The sequence below is a fragment of the Oncorhynchus mykiss genome, chromosome 12, assembly GCF_057628025.1.
Source record: "Oncorhynchus mykiss isolate SJ-2025 chromosome 12, ASM5762802v1, whole genome shotgun sequence".
NCBI lineage: Eukaryota > Metazoa > Chordata > Actinopteri > Salmoniformes > Salmonidae > Oncorhynchus > Oncorhynchus mykiss.
Genome location: NC_143033.1, coordinates 64,799,467 through 64,820,031, shown reverse-complemented (window position 1 = coordinate 64,820,031; position 20,565 = coordinate 64,799,467). Strand labels below are relative to the sequence as shown.

The 20,565-nt window shown below is 40.9% G+C and overlaps 1 protein-coding gene across 2 annotated transcripts; it reads left to right on the top strand.

Moving 5' to 3' along the window:
• Window positions 1-6,744: 6,744 nt before the first annotated feature.
• Window positions 6,745-20,260, top strand: LOC110539082 (transmembrane protease serine 9-like). 2 transcript variants are annotated; one of them, XM_021626047.3, is made up of 10 exons: window positions 6,745-6,888; window positions 9,821-9,841; window positions 9,999-10,161; window positions 10,471-10,742; window positions 12,165-12,301; window positions 12,540-12,792; window positions 12,927-13,104; window positions 18,916-19,172; window positions 19,489-19,586; window positions 19,707-20,260. In XM_021626047.3, exons 1-10 carry the CDS (start codon window positions 6,783-6,785, stop codon window positions 20,025-20,027), a joined length of 1,806 nt encoding a protein of 601 aa, XP_021481722.2. In that variant the 5' UTR covers window positions 6,745-6,782; the 3' UTR covers window positions 20,028-20,260. The 2 variants fall into 2 exon arrangements, with proteins under 2 accessions (XP_021481722.2, XP_090049104.1); XM_090192978.1 differs by having other exon boundaries at window positions 6,806-6,888; window positions 9,821-9,869.
• The last annotated feature ends 305 nt before the right edge of the window (window positions 20,261-20,565 follow it).

The following is a 20,565-nucleotide window of genomic DNA, read 5'->3' as shown; positions in this document are numbered from 1 at the left end:
TTTAGCTCTTGACCCTGCTGCTCTTGAACCTGCTGCTCAAATAAAATATCTCTTAGATTGGCAATAAATCTTAGAAGGTGCTGGGTGTTATATGGCCCTAGTGTAACATGGTTGCTGATAGCAGCACAGATTGTGATATTGCCACCTCGTTGACCAGGGACTTCAACAATGGCCCACTGTCCAATCATGTTTCGGCCTCTCCTTCTCCTCTTTGTTAGATTGAAGCCTGCTTCATCAACAAAGATGAACTCATCGGGTCTGTCCAAGGATTCCAAGCCTTTCAATTCTAAAAAGAGAGAGAGAGAGAGAGAGAGAGAGAGAGAGAGAGAGAGAGAGAGAGAGAGAGAGAGAGACAGAGAGAGACACAGAGAGGGAGAGCTGCAGTTCCAAGATTCCGAGACACTGACTATATACTTATGTTGAAGAATTGTAGTGAAGTAACTCTTTTGGACCACACTATCTGCCACATTGAAGAACTCCGGGGTAAGTGAATTATCACTTCTACCCCTAATCAGCAATGATAGGATTCATTCATTTAAAAAAAATATATATATTTGTATTTTATTTCACATTTATTTAACCAGGTAGGCCAGTTGAGAACAAGTTCTCATTTATAACTGCGACCTGGCCAAGATAAAGCAAAGCAGTGCTCATTCATGCTCCTTAGATGCCAGGTTAGTGTTACACACACATTTTCTGTCATGGTCTATGGACCCCCTGAAGTAGCTGTGGCCACCCCATGTATAAAACTCTAGGTCCACCACTGTTTGGTACGGAACCCTTCTGTGTATAGTGGGAAGAAAAAGTATGTGAACCCTTTAGAATTACCTGGATTTCTGCATAAATTGGTCATAACATTTTATCTGATCTTCATCTAAGGCTCAACAATAGACTAACACAGTCTGCTTAAACTAATAATACACCAACTATTATACTTTTTAAATGTATTTTTTAAACAAACAGTTTAAACATTCACAGTGCAGGTTGGGAAAAGTATGTGAACCCTTGGATTTAATAACAGTTTGACCCGCCTTTGGCAGCAACAACCTCAACCAAATGTTGCGGATCAGACCTGCACAACAGAATTTTGGACCATTCCTCTTTAAAAAACGGTTTCAGTTACACAATATTTTTTGGATGTCTGGTGTGAACCGCTCTCTTGAGGTCATGCCACATCATCTCAATCGAGTTGAGGTCAGGACTGACTGGGCGTCTCCAGAAGGCATGTGCTCTTTTGCGAACTTCAGACGTGCAGCAATGGGGTTTTTTGGACAGCAGTGGCTTCTTCCATGGTGTCCTCCCATGAACACCATTTTTGTTTTCTTGTTTTACATATTGTAGACTCATCAACAGAGATGATAGCATCTTCCAGATATTTCTGTAAGTCTTTAGATGACACTCTTGGATTCTTCTTCTTAACCTCTTTGAGCATTCTGAGCTGTGCTCTTGCAGTCATCTTTGCAGGACGGCCACTCCTAGGGAGAGTAGCAACAGTGCTGAAATGTATCCATTTATAGACAATTTGTCTTACCGACTTTTAGAGTTACTTTTGTAACCCTTTCTAGCTTGATGCAAGGCAACAATTCTTAATCTTCTGTGTTCTGAGAACTCTTTTGTTCGAGGCATGGTTCACATAAGGCAATGCTTCCTGTGAACAGCAAACTCAAATTTTGTGAGTTTTTTTATCGAGCAGGGCAGCTCTAACCAAATCTCCAATCTCGTCTCATTGATTCGACTCCAGGTTAGTTGACTACGGACTCCAATTAGCTTTTGGAGAAGTCATTAGTCTTAGGGTTCACTTACTTTTTCCAACCTACACTGTGAATGTTTCAATTATGTATTCAATATAGACAAAAAAAATACAATTTGTGTATTATTAGTTTCAGCACACTGTGTTTGTCTGTTGTTGTGACTTAGATGAAGATCAGATCAAATTTGATGACCAATTTATGCAGAAATCTAGGTAATTCCAAAGGGTTCACATACTTTTTCTTGCCACTGTATGTGGATTATTCTTCAGTTTATGCTTAAAGATGAGCTTTCCCACAGACTGAGGTTTCTTTCCCCAGGAGACTGTTTGACACTTATTATTATTATTATTACTAGTGAACATTTCCTGACAGGCATTCGAAGTGAGTTCAGCTAGGCCTCCACGCTACAGTACACAATGAAATTCTAAGAGCCTGAGCATTAGAAACTTGATGGAAACAGAAGTGACTGGAGCACATTCCATCCTTATTGGTGACAAACAGGTACCACACAACTATGTGTTTTTTTAAAAATGTTACGATGTTGCTGCAATAGCTTACGCCACATCCTTCTATTAGGAATAAAAGGGCTGGCCTACACAGGTGTGTCCACTCTTCACAGTTGATCTTTGAATACCTAACTTGTTTGTTAGCCACAATTAATGAAATGGGACAAGTTTCCCACCAACTCAAAGCTTGCTAGCAGAAATGAGCAAACTTATAAATAAAATGATGACACTATTTGAGGGGCTGAATCATGATTATGAGTGCAAAATCATAATCATTGTAATCATCTGTGACCTGAATTACACTGAATGACACACAAATCACTAAAACGGTCTTATCCATCTCTCCATTGTTACAGCCTAGATATACTACGATCAAGCATGACAATGGGATGTATAGTGGAATGAGTATTATACGTGTGTATTGCAACAGTGTGTTGCAAACAAGAGAAACTGACATATATAAAAAACATTTTGGACAAGTTGTTGTGGACAAAACTATATCCGTGCAGTTTTAAATTGACATTTGGGGGGTGTTGGAAAGGTTGTGAATCATTTCTGATTAAATGTTTGTTAACACACATTCCATTATGTAGTTTGCGTCAATTGTCTGTGGCCCAACTCAGTCCCTGATTTCCTTCAAATGCTAGGATGAGTTTGCACTTTCAGGCCATAATGAGCTGTACTATTTTTATCCTGTGTATTTGTGTCTGTTACTGTTCCCTGGCGTGTACATATGGAGGATTATTAGAGGCATGGGTAGATAAACCGGTAGGGCCAGTTCACCAAGGCTATGAAAGGTCAGCTTTCCTTCCATTGTCACAGCTTTTATGTGAATATACAGTACTGGATGGACTTGATTCATTTAACCAAGTGGTTTTGAGCGTTGATGAGAACATTACTATGGAAGTTGGCCATTATGACTTGATGGAGCCACAGGAAGGAGAATAGACAAATATACTAGCATAGGAACATGAAGGAGTTTGACTCCAGCATAAAGGCCACAGGATCGCAGGGTTTGACATTGTGTACCTTGGTTGTTGGTGGTGGTGGAACCGCCTACTATCATTGAAAATTGCTTCATGGTGATTCTTCAAATGATATTGCTAGTGACTTTATTTGCATTTTTATATTACACTGAAGTGTTGTTCCCATGTTTCATGAGCTGAATAAAGGACCCTAACATTTTTCATATACACAAGTTTATTTCTCTCAAATTTTGTGCACAAATTTGTTTACATCACTGTTAACGAGCATTTATCTTACGGCAAGATAATCCATCTACCAGACAGGTGTGACATATCATGAAGCTGATTAAACAGCATGATTATTACACAGGTGCACCTTGTGCTGGGGACACTAAAAGGCCACTTCAAAATGTGCAGTTTTGTCACACAACACAATGCCACAGATATCTCAAGTTTTGAGGGAGCTTGCAATTGGCATGATGACAGCGGGAATGTCTATCAGAGCTCTTGCCAGAAAATGTCATGTTCATTTCGCTACCATAAGCCGCCTCCAACGTCTTTTTAGAGAATTTGGCAGTATGTCCAACCGGCCTCACAACTGCAGACCACTTGTGTGAACCTCCACATCTGGCTTCTTCACATGCGGGATTGTCTGGGGGGGGGGGGGGGGGGGACACAAGCTACGGACAACAAACACACTATTTAATTTAATAAATTGCCATTTGAAAGCACAGAGATACCATGACGAGATTCTGAGGCCCATTGTCGTAAGGATCTGTAAGCAGTTCCAGGAAGCTGAAAATGTCTCAGTTCTTCCATGGCCTGCTTACTCAGCAGACGTCATCAAATGATCATGTTTTGCATGCTCTGGATTGACATGTACGACAGCGTGTTCCTGCCAATATCCAGAAACTTCGCACAGCCATTGAAGAGGAGTGGGACAACATTCCACAGGCCACAATCAACAACCTGATCAACTCTATGCGAAGGAGATGTGTTGTGCGGCATGAGGCAAATGGCCGTCACACCAGATACTGACTGGTTTTCTGATCCACACCCCTACCTGTATTCCCAGTCATGTGAAATCCATAGATTAGGGCCTAATGACTGTGTTTCAATTGACTGATTTTTACTGAAACTGTAAATACTGGTGTGATAGAGGAATAGGGAAAAATGAAAGACACTTCTTCGATAAGGTCTCTGACTAAAACATTGATAGTAAATGTGCAGAGCTAAAATCGTGTGTTATGTTATTTTTTTTCCAACAATGTACATTTTGGGTCTAACTGCAACGCAAGAGAGGAAGCATGCTGGACTTCCGAAGTGGTTCACTGCAAATCTGTGAATCTCATTCACTTCATGATTTGTTAAGGGATTAAAAAGGGATGGGTGACACCGTAACATATTCAGGTTGACTGGATTTGTGACACAAGGATGAGGCCCAATCTCAATTCAGTTCACTCACCATAATAAATCACTATTTCTAAATCAGTGAATTGCCTAATATTTCCAATGAGAATATTCTCCATGTCAATTGAATATCCAATGAATCCCCTGAATAAAACGGCCCCAACCATGGTATTGTAACATGTACAGTAAACTTAGTATGCGTAGAATGGTGTCTGTTTCAAACTTTATGATTTATATTTACCAGATTGAGATATATTCCTTTGTTATTAGTGTAACCCCCTGCCCATTCATTGTACTGTGGTAAGTGTGTTAGGATAAAGGCAGGAAGTTGGACCTTCGGGGGGTGGGAGTCCTAGCTAGACGCGGGAGCGTTATAGTCTTTTGACCATACAGACATGCAAACAGGTCATATTATGTATTTTTCACATCAAGTAATCTATGCTTTAAGTTGATTGGAGAATATTTTTTTTGTTGGATATAAGAAGAATAAACCTTTTTGTTGCACCATATCCCTGGATCTCATTGATGTTTAGGCCATTTGGAAACCTTGAACGTGGACTGTATGCGTACAAAACAACCCCGCTTTCAGGCTAGGGCAGTGGCTATGGTCAAGAGGAAAGGAAGCCACTACACTGTAGGTGTTCATTTTGTCCAGGTGTGAAAGGGCAGTGTGGAGTGCAATAAAGATCGCATCATCTGTGGATCTGTTGGGGCGGTATGCAAATTGGATTGTGTTTAGGGTTTCTGGTATAATTGTGCTGATGTGAGCCATGACCAGCCTTTCAAAGCACTTCAGGGCTACAGACGTGAGTGCTACGGGTCGGTAGTCATTTAGGCAGGTTACCATAGTGTTCTTGGGCACAGAGACTATGGTGGTCTGCTTGAAACATGTTGGTATTACAGACTCAGACAGGAACAGGTTGAAAATGTCAGGGAAGACACTTGCCAGTTGGTAAGCGCATGCTCGGAGTACACGTCTTGGTAATTTGTCTGGCCCTGCGGCCTTGTGAATGTTGACTTGTTTAAAGATCTTACTCACATTGGCTGCGGAGAGCGTGATGACACAGTCTTCCCGGAACAGCTGATGCTCTCATGCATGTTTCCCTATTACTTGCCTCGAAGCGAGTATAGAATTAATTTAGCTCGTCTAGTAGGCTTTTTTCTTTGGGCAGCTCTCGGCTGTGCTTTCCTTTGTAGTCTGTAATAGTTTGCAAGCCCTGCCACATCTGATGGGAGCCGGTGTAGTACGATTCAACCTTAGTCCTGTATTGACGCTTTGCCTGTTTGATGGTTTGTCGGATGACATAGCAGGATTTCTTATAAACTTACAGGTTAGAGTCCCGCTCCTTGAAAGCTGCAGCTCTAGCCTTTAGCTAGAGGATGTTGCCTGTAATCCATGGCTTCTGGTTGGGGTATGTACGTACAGTCACTGTGGGGACGATGTCATCAATGCACTTATTCATGAAGACAGTGACTGATGTGGTGTACTCCTCAATGCCATCGAAAGAATCCCGGAACATATTCCAGTCTGTGCAAGCAAAACAGTCCAGTAGCTTAGCATCTGTTTCATCTGACTACTTTTTTATTGACCGAGTCACTGGTGCTTCCTGCTTTAATTTTTGCTTTTAAGCAGGAATCATGAGGATAGAATTATGGTCAGATTTGCAAAATGGAGGGCGAGGGAAAGCTTTGTACGCGTCTCTGTGTGTGGAGTAAAGGGGGTCTAGACTTGTGGCTGTATACAGCTCATTAAAAACATCAAGTGATAAGATTTAAAACAAATACATGTCTGTCATTGAGCAGGTTACTGTACTGCATTCTTCTCGTCACACACACTAAACACACAACCCTTCGAACATAACGATGAAACAGGATCTACACCAGAAAAATTACAGATCAGCTAGATACATATTTACACCGATATATAGATACATAGACAGGAGAAATGATCACAGATTACAGCAATGGAAAACCAATACCCTTGCCGTTGTGACAACCAAGACATTCCTCAGTGGGTCTGTTTGACTTGAAAAGAGGGATGAGAGAGGGAGGAGAGAAAACAGGTGTTTCTTGGGTGTGGGTTTGTCTCAGGTTTTAGTGTGAGAGAGGAAGATAGATAAGGGGAGGAGTGAAGGCAGGGTGGAGTATAAATGTATGAACACTCAACAGGACAGGCTGTAGTGGCGGGCATTGAAACGATGGAAGTCTACAAAGCACTCTGTTTGGTGACTCTACTAGTTACCCTCTTTTCAAAAGGTAGGAGACGAGATTCCCGTTATTCCACTGCTTTCCTTCTATTGACTGGTGAATGGAGTCAAGGAGTTGGTCAGGTTATAGAATTTTCTTGGTGGTGGGCCTTATTGACTATTTATAGAATACAGGCATAGCCAATAACGACAGTCAAAGCCAACAGGATGTCATGTGCATTGTGACACAGGAGAGAGACCTGTTAGACTGTTTTGGGCCTTGAGGGAGGTCCTGTGCCTAATTTAAGGCAGAACGTCACATTTGTCAAATATTTTGTGTGAGCGAGGTATAATGTGTGTCCTTAAAGACATTTATCAGTCTAAAGTGGAACCTCATGGCAACATAACTTAACTGAAAAGGGGTCAGTGTGTTTTAGGGTTTGTGGACCATTTGAAGTTATACATTTAATTTCAAAGCAGTAAGGAAAGTGAAGGGGGGGTTAGCCCAAGTTGTGCCACAGCCAGCCGTTACCGGGAGCTCCCAAAGGTGGTGCACAATTAGCCCAGCATCGTCCGGGCTGCGGTTTCCTTGAACCGTGTTTGCCTCCGACACATTGGTTCCCACAATAGATATCACAACCACAAAGTAAAATTTGTCTATATTGTAAATATTCAGAAAAACTAAAATTCATGACTTGTGGCTGTGTTAACTAGTGACAACTCAACATATTTGGGAAGCTTCTGGGTTGGCGAGCAGTGTGGATTAGAATCAGTGCGGCTTGGCGGGGCTGTCTCAGAGGACACATGTCCCGATCTGCGCCGCTCCAAGCCCATTGAGGAGTTGTTGCAATGAGACAAGGTCGTAAATACACAATTGGATACTGGGAAAATGGGGTAAAATTGAATAATATTTTTTTTTTAAAGAGAAAAAAAAAGGAAGGGGCATCAAAATTGAATTTATGAGATGAAAGGTGAATCGCACACGTGACAGAAATTAAAAACCATGATTAACACAGATTACTTCCCTCTTGGCCAGCTTGGACAGGGGCCTCATTTATAAACGTTGTGTAAATGTCACTTTAATATCTTTGTACGCCTTTTCTGAAATTGTCAATTTCCCAAAACTGTGTGCGTGAACAAGCGTTGTAACTCCGACTGGAAAACACCCTTCATTCACATTTTAATGGTGACATAATGTATAATTGAATGTATTGGGATTAGACCACAGCAGTTTCTAAAGGAAAGAGCAATGGCAAAGCTGAGGAAGGTTCCAGAAGGTTTTGATCTTTTGCAGTGACTATTTATTCGTTTTTGGCAAAGGACTGAGATTGTCGTGGCTTTTTTTCCCTCTTAGAAACAAATTGTTGTGGACCTGTTAGCAGAAGGTTTAAACTCAACAATGTTATGTACTGACTTTCCCACGAATGTATGCACTGCCTACCAATTGAGAATGATTGTCTACTCAATACATTTGAAATACATCAGGCTATGTCAATGGAAAAGAGAAATGGTCTGTTCTATTAAATTACACTGTAACCACACTCTGGATCTCAGAGCAAAATAGTTGAAATAGCTCATCTAATAAGAAATGGTGACAAATGGTATTCTAAACCATCGCAGTCAGAAAAGCAATGATTATGGAAATGAAATAAATAGTAAATAGATTCCTATTTCGAATGCAATGAGTCACCAACACAATGAGTCACCAACGCAATGAGTCACCAACGCAATGCTCGTCTGTTGTTGTCTTAATGGCAGAGTACAGGGAGGAAATGGAGGTTCCAAAGTGTAGGAACATTGGTCGTGACTGGCCAGTTGTGTTTGTCCTCAATTTCAGTTGGATGGAATAGAATATTTGATACGTTCATAATGTAATGTAATGAACTTGTAGAAATAATGATCAGTTTGTAGATACGTCTGATTGGTCTGTTTACTTCTTTATGTGTTGTATACATTCATTAAAACACATTACCTGATTTTAATTTAGTGGGTGGAGACAGAATGTGAAGCCAGCCAAGCTGACAGTCACGCCCATAGAGCACCCAGTGGTAGGGTGCTCCTTTAGTTTCACTGGTCTGAAAAGACAGAGGAGGTGAAAGTGTTATTATGACAGATGTTTAGCAGTGGGCTTCATTTCTCCTGTCCAGTTCTTTTAGATTAGCTCAAATAAAGGAACGTAGGTGAGGAGAGGAAGCCTCTTTAGACCATTGATTTGTCACATACAGAGAAGATTTAAAACAATAGTGGAGGCAAGAGAAGGGTGATTGGGTGAACTATCCTTTTTAGACTTAGAATCTTAGAATGCATTATAAAACATGACCAAGTATTGTTTCATGTGAAATCCCCATACAGTCCTACAGCAATGATGACTGTTGTGACCACATTGCTTCCTTTGAATGATTGTGCATTTTTTCTTGGTGTTTTTTTCCTGATGAGCCGGTTTTACTTTTGCTCTCCTCTAAAGATGCAGTATATATATTTCCTCATCCTCGTTATCTTATTCATAAGGCGTTGGTCCACAAACTATATTTATCTAGTATTAGTTCATTAGTATTAGTATGAAATATAAACATATTTTAGTAATTCTGAGAGTAATCTATTCTTCTAGGTTGTTTTAATGTCATGTGCTTATTAGTGTTAAACACATTCTGGACAATGTTAAGTGGACAGTAGTATTAGGTAACATACACAGTGATGAAAGATGTTTTGACAGATGGCGTTTGTCTTGACAGATGGCGTTTGTCTTAACAATCCTCAGACTCATAACAAGAAAACAGCTGAGATAGTTTGTTCACAGGAAAAGTCTGTATGGACACTAAATACACAGAGTACAGACAGAGTACAGACAGAGTACAGACAGAGTACAGACAGAGTACAGACAGAGTACAGGCCCAACCAAGACTGTATGTTGCTACTATAAAACCAATGGGGTGAAAAGTTATGAATTACATGTTTGCCAAAACCAAACTGTTCAACTTTTTTCTGCTTCTCCTGTTTTTCAGTGTCTCACTCTCAGTTGGATGGTAAAGTCCCCTCCTTTTTCAATCAAATGTCAGTTATTATGCTAATTGAATGACTTAACCATGCACCTTTTCACTGACTAACCAGTGAGCTTTCAATCTCTTTACTTCCTGTGTGTGCTCTAATTTGTAATCACTCGTCCATCTGTGTCTTTGTTAGTGTGTGGAACCTCTCCTCTCAACACAAGGATCGTGGGGGGTCAGGACGCTCCTCCAGGGAGTTGGCCATGGCAGGCCAGTCTGCAGAGATCTGGCAGACATTTTTGTGGGGGATCCCTTATTAACAAAGAGTGGGTGCTGACTGCTGCTCACTGCTTTCCCCGGTGAGTACCCATAAAAACATAGGGCTCAATTCAATCAAATCTGCATTGTAGTATTTCAACAAACTGTCACGTAGTAGATATTATAATAATAATAGATTTTCATGTGATCACATAAAACCACAATGTTTTTTTGGGACAGTAAAACACTTTGTGAATAGACTTTCCTCCCGATCATGTTTTCAAAATGAGATGTGGGAAGTAAAGGGAAGCAGTTTGTAAATAATGATAATATTCAAATATTGCTGAGGTTGAAGCTACCGGCTTTGCTACTGGTTCTACAATTCTAACTTGAAACTCTCATTTTCTCAGCACCAGTATATCAAATTTGGTGGTCTACCTGGGTCGTCAGAGCCAGCAGGACTCCAACCCTAATGAAGTGAGCCGTACGGTCACTCAGATCATCTGCCACCCCAAGTACATCAGTAGTACCAGTGACAACGACATATGTCTGCTGAAGCTCTCCTCCTCTGTGACTTTTACCAACTACATCCGGCCAGTCTGCCTAGCTGCACAAGGCAGCTCCTTCTATGCTGGCACTACTAGTTGGGTCACAGGCTGGGGCACCCTCAGCAGTGGAGGATGTGAGTACACAGATATAGCTTGTTTTAAGTACGACTGATGATGGCTCAGAATTCTGAGAGGTCTTGTGTATGTTGAGGAAGCCATTTTTCTCATGGGTTGAAAGTCATTCCTCAGTGTCCCTGGCCTCACCACAGACTAGAGCTGGGCGATATGGACAAAAATGTATACCGCAATAAATGATGTGAATTGATGCGATAACGATAAATAGAACGATACGTTTATACAGTGCCTTGCGAAAGTATTCGGCCCCCTTGAACTTTGCGACCTTTTGCCACATTTCAGGCTTCAAACATAAAGATATAAACTGTATTTTTTTGTGAAGAATCAACAACAAGTGGGACACAATCATGAAGTGGAACGACATTTATTGGATATTTCAAACTTTTTTAACAAATCAAAAACTGAAAAATTGGGCGTGCAAAATTATTCAGCCCCTTTACTTTCAGTGCAGTAAACTCTCTCCAGAAGTTCAGTGAGGATCTCTGAATGATCCAATGTTGACCTAAATGACTAATGATGATAAATACAATCCACCTGTGTGTAATCAAGTCTCCGTATAAATGCACCTGCACTGTGATAGTCTCAGAGGTCCGTTAAAAGCGCAGAGAGCATCATGAAGAACAAGGAACACACCAGGCAGGTCCGAGATACTGTTGTGAAGAAGTTTAAAGCCGGATATGGATACAAAAAGATTTCCCAAGCTTTAAACATCCCAAGGAGCACTGTGCAAGCGATAATATTGAAATGCAAGGCACTGTAACATTCATGTGCACCACTGTTTTTTTTATTAGCCTTTAAACTACTACTACTACTAGCAATGGTGTAAAGTACTTAAGTAAAAATACTTTTAAAGTACTACTTAAGTCGTTTTTTGGGGTATCTATACTTTACTTTACTATTTATTTTTTTTGACAGATTTTAGTTTTACTCCACTACATTCCTAAAGAAAGTAATGTACTTTCTAATTTACCCTGACACCCAAAAGTACTAGTTACATTTTGACTGCTTAGCAGGACAGGAAAATGGTCTAATTCACACACTTAAAAAGAACATCCCTTGTAAATTATGTCTGAGTGTTGAAGTGTGCCCCTGGCTCTCCGTAAATTAAAAAACAAGAAAATCGTGCCAAGAAACAAGAAAATTGTGTAGGTTTTTACTGGGTGACTCACTTTTCCTTGAGTCATTTTCTACTAAGGTATATTTTACTTTTACTCAAGTATGAAAGTTGGGTACTTTTCCCACCACTGACTACTAGTTTGATTGTTGCAGCTATCAATTGTCCCATTAACAATCACCCATAATAGCAAACTTATTTCATTTCAAACTTCACATTGTCTAGTATAAGCTACTTATCGTAGTGAAGAATTCAGCAATGCCTGTGATAAGTGGTTGGTGTCTACATTTTCAGTTTATCGTCCCAGCTCCACCACAGGTCCTACAGGAGGTGGATGTGCCAGTAGTGGGAAACAGGCAGTGTATCTGTAATTATGGAGCTGGCTCCATCACTAACAACATGATCTGTGCTGGTCTATCAGCAGGAGGAAAGGATTCCTGTCAGGTAAAATCTTTTTATTTTCCTTTTAGTTTATTACAGTGTCAGTCAATAACACATTGGGCTTATTTTCCGGACACAGGTTATACCTAATCCTAGACTAAAAATCATTTTAAAAAGAGATTCCCCATTTGAAAATGCTTGTTTGTCTGAGACTAGGCTTCATCTGGGAAACCAACCCATTATATTTCATAATTCTGTAAAAATTCAATCCCAGTGACACTGTAAATCTGTCTATGCATAGGGGGACTCAGGAGGTCCGCTTGTGAGCAAACAGGGTACTCACTGGATCCAGTCTGGCGTTGTGAGTTTTGGCAACGGTTGTGCTCTGGCAAATTTCCCAGGTGTGTACGCCAGAGTTTCCCAGTACCAGACCTGGATCAACAGCCAGATTACCAGTGACCAACCTGGCTTCATCACCTTCTCATCCAGTGGGACTGACTCTGACCTCAGTGTCACCTGCACCACCACCACCCCCCCTGCTACCACACCCGCACGTACGTACCTATAGTGTAACTTGTGCATATGGCTAAACCTCGATATGAATCTCTCTAATTCTGTAATAAATCTGACTACTGGATTACTCCCTTTTATTTGTCTCTCAAACTTGTATCTGTCTCTCCCTCTGCAGCTGTGGTGTGTGGCAGCGCTAGCGCCTCTTTGAACTCCCGTATTGGTGGGGGAAGCTCGTTGGCGACAGCTGGCTTGTGGCCCTGGATAGCCAGCCTACAGAAGAACGGAGCACACGTCTGCGGGGGCACGTTAGTGGCGGTGGACTCTGTCATGAGCGAAGCTAGCTGCTTCTCCAGGTAAGTTAACTCGACCTGTATTTCAAAGGGGAGAGCAAGTAGTTACAGTAAGTTCCGGATTATGTAACCTACATTTAGATTTTTGAAGGTGCCATTACATGAACATTTAGTGACACTTTCCTTTTCAACCCTCATGCAAAAGGTTAACCAAGGTTAATTAGTCCGACGTAGGACATTCGTACAATCCTTGTGCTAGTGAAAATCCTTTTATGGATAGCTGTTCAGAAACACCACCCATGTTTTATAAAACCGGATGCTGCAGAGAGAATGGACCTGGTGTAATTATCATCATGTCAATCAATGTCTGGATGGGACTGCATGGTTCCAACTGAGCGATGGACCTCCATTTGCGTCACTCTCTGAGTATTTCTATGCACTTTTGTGCTGTTGAGTGTTTGGAACGGTCTGTACACGATGCGCCAACGCTCTGTTTGCGCAGAGTGAGTGTGTTGAGCCTTTTACAGTAATATTTACTGTAGTGTACCAAAGGGGAGAGCCATCAGCCAACATCTCTCCCAAAATACTGTACAATTCTGGCTTACCATCCTGATCACCTGGACAGTTTTTAAAGTGTTGATACCTTCATAGATACATACAGTTGATTTCGGAAGTTTACACACAACTTAGCCAAATACATTTAAACTCAGTTTTTCACAATTCCTGACATTTAATCCTAATAAAAATTCCCTGTCTTAGGTCAGTTAGGATCACCACTTTATTTGAAGAATGTGAAATGTCAGAATAATAGTAGAGAGAATGATTTATTTCAGCATTTATTTATTTAATCACATTCCCAGTGGTTCAGAAGTTTACATACACTCAATTAGTATTTGGTAGCATTGCTTTTAAATTGTTTAGCTTGGGTCAAATGTTTCGGGCAGCCTTCCACAAGCTTCCCACAATAAGTTGGGTGAATTTTGGCCCATTCCTCTTTACAGAGCTGGTGTAACTGAGTCAGGTTTTCTAGGCCTCTTTGCTTGCACACGCTTTTTCAGTTCTGCCCACACATTTTCTATAGGATTTAGATTAGGGCTTTGTGATGGCCACTCCAATACCTTGACTTTGTTGTCCTTAAGCCTTTTTGCCACAACTTTGGAAGTATGCTTGGGGTCATTGTCCATTTGGAAGACTCATTTGCGACCAAGCTTTAACTTCCTGACTGATGTCTTGAGATGTTGCTTCAATATATCCACATAATTTTCCTACCTCATGGTGCCATCTATTTTGTGAAGTGCACTAGTCCCTCCTGCAGCAAAGCACCCCCGCAACATGATGCTGCCACCCCCGTGCTTCACGGTTGGGATGGTGTTGTTCAGCTTGCACGCATCCCCCTTTTTCTTCCAAACATAACGATGGTCATTATAGCCAAACAGTTCTATTTTTGTTTCATCAGACAAGATCACATTTCTCCAAAAAGTACGATCTTTGTCCCCATATGCAGTTGGAAACTGTAGTCTGGCTTTTTATGGTGGTTTTGGAGCAGTGGCTTCTTCCTTGCTGATCGGCCTTTCAGGTTGTGTCGATATAGGACTCGTTTTACTGTGGATATAGATACTTTTGTACCTGTTTCCTCCAGCATCTTTACAAGGTCCTTTGCTGTTGTTCTGGGATTGATTTGCACTTTTCGCACCAAAATACGTTAATCTCTAGGAGACAGAACGCTTCTCCTTACTGAGCGGTATGATGGCTGCGTGGTCCCATGGTGTTTATACTTACGTACTATTGTTCGTACAGATGAACGTGGTACCTTCAGGCGTTTGGAAATTGCCAGACTTGTGGAGGTCTACAATTTTTTTTTCTGAGGTCTTGGCTAATTTCTTTTGATTTTCCCATGATGTCAAGCAAATAGGCCTTGAAGGTAGGCCTTGAAATGCATCCACAGGTAGACCTCCAACTGACTCAAATGTGTCACGCCCTGGCCATAGAGAGGCTTTTTATTCTCTATTTTGGTTAGGCCAGGGTGTGACTTGGGTGGGCATTCTATGTTCTTTTTTCTATGTTTGTATTTCTTTGTTTTTGGCCGGGTATGGTTCTCAATCAGGGACAGCTGTCTGTCGTTGTCTCTGATTGAGAACCATACTTAGGTAGCCTTTTCCCACCTGTGTTTTGTGGGTAATTATTTTTCTGTGTGTGTTTGAGTGCACCTCAGTTGCTGTTTACCGGTTTGTTTTTTGGTTTCATTAAAAGATGTGGAACTACATGCACGCTGCGCCTTGGTTGATTTATGACAGGGAGTTTGAGGATAGCGAGCGTGTCAAAATGATGTCAATTAGCCTATCAGAAGCTTCTAAAGCCATAACATAATTTTCTGGAATTTTCCAAGCTGTTCAAAGGCACAGACAACTTAGTGTATGTAAAAGTATGACCCACTGGAATTGTGATACAGTGAAATAATCTGTCTGTAAACAATTGTTGGAAAAATGACTTGTGTCATGCACAAAGTAGATGTCTTAACCGACTTGCCAAAACTATAGTTTGTTAACAAGAAATTTGTGGAGTGGTTTAAAAACGAGTTTCAATGACTCCTACCTAAGTGTATGTAAACTTCCGACTAGAACAGTATATACTGAACATAAATATAAACGCAACATGAAGCAATTTCAACGATTTTATAGTTATAGTTCATATAAGGAAATCAGTAAATTGAAATAAATTAATTAGACCTTCATCTATGGATTTCACGAGGATACACATGGTCTGCAGTTGTGAGGCCTGTTGGACGTACTGCCAAATTCTCTAAAACGACACTGGTTCTAGAAATTAAACAAATCAAAATATATTTTATATTTGAGATTCTTCAAATAGCCACCCTTAGCCTTGATTAAAGCTTTGCACACTCTTGGCATTCTCTCAACCAGCTTAATGAGGTAGTCACCTGGAATGCATTTCAATTAACAGGTGTGCGTTCTTAAAAGTTAATTTGTGTGATTTCTTTCAAAGAGAAACAATGAGTCCATTACTTTAAGTCAGTTAATACGGAAATTTCAAGAACTTTCAAGTGCAGTCGCAAAAACCCATTAAGCGCTGTGAAACTGGCTCTCTTGAGGACCGCCACAGGAATGGAAGACCCAGAGTGACCTCTGCTGCAGAGGATACGTTCATTAGAGTTACCAGCCTCAAATTGCAGCCTAAATAAATTCTTCACAGAGTTCAAGTAACAAACACATCTCAACATCAGCTGTTTAGAGGAGACTATGAATCAGGCCTTCATGGTTGAATTGCTACAAAGAAACCACTACTAAAGGACACCAATAAGAAGAGGAGACTTGTTTGGGCCAAGAAACACGAGCAATGGACATTAGACCGGTGGAAATTTGTCATTTAGTCTGGAGTCCAAATTGTATATTTTTGGTTCCAACCGCCTTGTCATTGTGAGACACAATGGGTGAATGGATGATCTACGCATGTGTATTTCCCACCGTAAAGCATGGAGGAGGAGGTGTGATGGTGTGGGAGTGCTTTGCTAGTGACACTGTCTGTGATCTATTTAGAATTCAAGCTTAACCAGCATAGCTACCACAGTATTCTGCAGCGATACGCCATCCCATCTGGTTTGGGCTTAGTGGGACTATCATTTGTTTTTCAACAGGACAATGACCCAACAAACCTCCAGGCTGTGTAAAGACTATTTGACCAATAAGGAGAGTGATGGAATGCCGCATCAGATGACCTGGCCTCCACAATCCCCCAACCTCAACCAAATTGAGATTGTTTGGGATGAGTCGGACCGCAGAGTGAACAAAAAGCAGCCAACAAGTGCTCAGCTTATGTGAGCACAACTCCTTCAAGACTGTTGGAAAAGTATTCCAGATGAAGCTGGTTGAGAGAATGCCAAGAGTGCGCAAAGCTGTCATCAAGGCAAAGGGTGGCTATTTGTTTAACACTTACTACATAATTCCAAATGTGTTATTTTTTTGTTTTGATGTCTTCGCTATTATTCTACAATGTAAAAAATACAAAAAATAAAGAAAAACCCTTCAATGAGTAGGTGTTCTAAAAGTTTTGACCGGTAGTGTATTTATTAAATTCATATGCACTGCTTATGAATGTGATATGTATAGGTTATGTATATTGAACAAAAATATAAACACAACATGTAAAGTATTGGTCCCATGTTTCATGAGCTGAAATAAAAAAATCCCAGAAATTTTACATATGTACAGAAGGATTCTTTTTCTCAAATTTTGTGCACATCTTTATTTACATCCCTGTTAGTGAGCATTTCTCCTTTGCCAGGATAATCCAGCCACCTGACGTGTGGGATATCAAGACGCTGAATAAACAGCATGATCATTACACAGGCGCACAATGTGCTGGGCACATTTAAAGCCCATTCTAAATGTGCAGTTATATCAAAAACACAATGCCTCAGATGTCTCAAGTTTTGAGGGAGCTTGCAATTGGCATGCTAACTGCAGGAATGTCCACCAGAGTTGTAGCCAGAGAATTTAATGTTAAACCTCTTAAGGATCTGCCCTTTTTTTTCCGTCTAAAATGACATACCCAAATCTAACTGCCTTTAGCTCAGGACCCGAAGCAAGGATATGCATAATCTTGATACCATTTGAAAGGAAACACTTTGAAGTTTGTGAAAATGTGAAATCAATGTAGGCGAATGAAACACATTAGATCTGGTAAAAGATAATACAAAGAAAGAAACTACAATTTTTGGGTATTTTTTTGTACCATCACCTTTGAAATGCAAGAGAAAGGCGATAATGTATTATTCCAGCCCAGGTGCAATTTAGATGTTGGCCACTAGATGGCAGCAGTGTATGGGCAAAGATTTAGACTGATCCAATAAACCATTGCATTTCTGTTAAACATTTTGTATCAAGACTGCCCAAATGTGCCAAATTGGTTTATTAATAACTTTTCAAGTTCATAACTGTGCACTCTCCTCAAACAATAGCATGAATTATTTCACTGTAATAGCTGCTGTAAATTGGAAAGTGCAGTTAGATTAACAAGAATTTAAGCTTTCTGCCAATATCAGATATATCTATGTCCTGGGAAATGTTCTTCTTACTTACAACCTCATGCTAATCGCATTAGCCTACGTTAGCTCAACCTTCCCATGGGTGAGACACCGATCTGTAGAGATCCTTAAGAGGTTTAACACTTTGTTTTGTTACTACATGATTCCATACGTGTTATTTCATAGTTTTCTACAATGTAGAAAATAGTAAAAATAAGAAAATATCTTGAATGAGTAGTTGTTCTACAACTTTGACCTGTAGTGTATGTCAACAACTTCAAGTAAGAAAATATCAACTTGCTACAATCATTAATTGCATTCAAAATGATGACAACATCCATACTAAAGAGAGATCCACTATGCAGAAATCGCGCCACTGTTTGCCTAATTTCAGTTTGTGACAAAACAAGCAGTCATTGTGTAGACAATCATTGTACCAACCAAACCACAGTGAAATATATTTTCCATAACCAAAAATAATGTATATTCTGCTGTTTAAAACACGTGTACGAAACTGAAAGTAAAAGACACAGAAACTTCAGAACGGGAAGCATAGAAATAGCAGACATGCAACAGATCTACCGCTTCTTAGACTTGCTTTCGACGGGAATGACAGATCTATAACTCACATTTCTATGTGATTTTAGGGGTCGCCCAAAAATGTAGATATTGTATGACGTGTGTCTACCTAGGTAATAACACATTCTTCATAACACGTGCATACCCCCGACATATCACATGTATAAGCAATTCATAAGCATTTCATAAGACGGGAATCAGAATGAAGAGTTTTGTGTCCCTCGCTAAACACACAACTTATTCTACCTCTCCAGCCAGCCCAACGCCGCTCAATGGACCGTGATTCTGGGCCGTCTGAAGCAAAACGGCTCCAACCCCAACGAGGTAACCCTGAACGTCATCAACATCACCATGAGCAACTTGACAGGCAACAACGTGGCCATCCTCCGACTGGCCAGCCAACCCAAGTTATCTAACTACATCCAGCCTATCTGTGTGGACCAGGGAACCAGCACCTTCAGCACAGGGACTAAGTGCTGGGTGTCTGGCTGGGGCACTGGCCAGGGTGGGGGTGAGTGGATGGACAACTGTCTTTGTGTGTTTGTTAGAAATGTGCCTGTTCAGTAACAAGCTCTATAGATCTGAAAGAATTGGAAAAGCAATGGAATTGCTTTGATACGATAGGTGGGATTTAACATATTGCTTACACCCTATCCAGGCCTCTCGGATGTACACAAATGCCTGGGGTAGGGGCTGGCTAGGGATTGTTTCCGGAAAGATGCAACCTTAGGAGTGTGTGTGTGTGTGTGTGTGTGTGTGTGTGTGTGTGTGTGTGTGTGTGTGCAAATTGGTATGACAAGTAATAAACTCCCTCTTTGTGTCCTCAGCTGAGCAAGTCCTGCAGGAGTTCCAGACCTCTGTGGTGGAATGCGTGAATGTTACATCTTTGGACAACATTTGTACCGGACCTGTGACACTACTGCAGGTATGGCACAGTTGATCTATAAATCTGTCGGTCTTACTATTTTGCTTGCAACATGTTGTTATAAGCACATAACAGTATGACCATATTAACCCATGTTTTTCTCTGCTTCTCTCCCCATAGGGTGATGTGGGTGGTCCTCTGATGTGTAAGCAGGGCAGCTCATGGTTTCAGGCTGCTGTGTTGACTGTCGATAGCAGCAACGCCACAAGCAGCAACACCACTAGCACTAGCAAAGCACGATGGAGCCAGAGTCCTCGCGCCTCCACCATCCAAGTCTTCACCAAAACCTCCCGCTTTAAGAACTTCCTGGCTACCAATTTGGGAACCCTCCTATCCCCCGCCTTAGCTGGTGGCAGCAGTGGAGCTTCCATGGCCCACTCCTCCTTCTCTCTCTTCCCCTTCTTCTCCCTCTCATTTGTCCTCCTGTTGGGTTGGGATTGACACTAAGCAACTCAATGGCAACCATTGACAAGCCCTTTCCGTAACTTCCAACTAACCAAAAGTCAGTGACTAGCAGTGTGTCAAAGCAGAGTGTGTCAGAGTGTGTCAAAGCCAACGTTGAACTCAGGGAGCCTTCATCTCCGTTCACTTGAATTATGAATGTTTACAACTTCCCCTTTGTTTTTCTTTACTATGTCAAAGTCAATCAATAAAATATATTTTTGCTGTCACAATTGTTTTTGTATCCATAGCATTTTCTGGACAATATCTGTTAATTCTAACAGCACTGTTATTTAAGTTGCAAATGCACTATTTTCTGTTGAAAGCTGTCTGGGCATGTGTAACAGTGTTACATATTAATATCCAGATGAATATGACTGTAGTCGCACACTTGACTTTTCCAAAGATTATAGTCGTCTATTCTACAGTATCTGTGAGCCAAAATGGCAAGTAGCCAACATGCACTGAACTATTAGATAGTCATACTGCACTTTACTGGACATGTGCCATGGATTATTATATACTTAACAAATCACAA

What these genes read in the sequence shown, in the direction of transcription:
- LOC110539082 (XM_021626047.3), top strand. Translation starts at nt 6,783, where the DNA reads ATGTATGAACACTCAACAGGACAGGCTGTAGTGGCGGGCATTGAAACG. An exon ending in GAGGAAAGGATTCCTGTCAG is followed by an intron (nt 12,302 to 12,539) that starts GTAAAATCTTTT and finishes GTCTATGCATAG; the next exon opens with GGGGACTCAGGAGGTCCGCT. An exon ending in GACCTGTGACACTACTGCAG is followed by an intron (nt 19,587 to 19,706) that starts GTATGGCACAGT and finishes CTCTCCCCATAG; the next exon opens with GGTGATGTGGGTGGTCCTCT.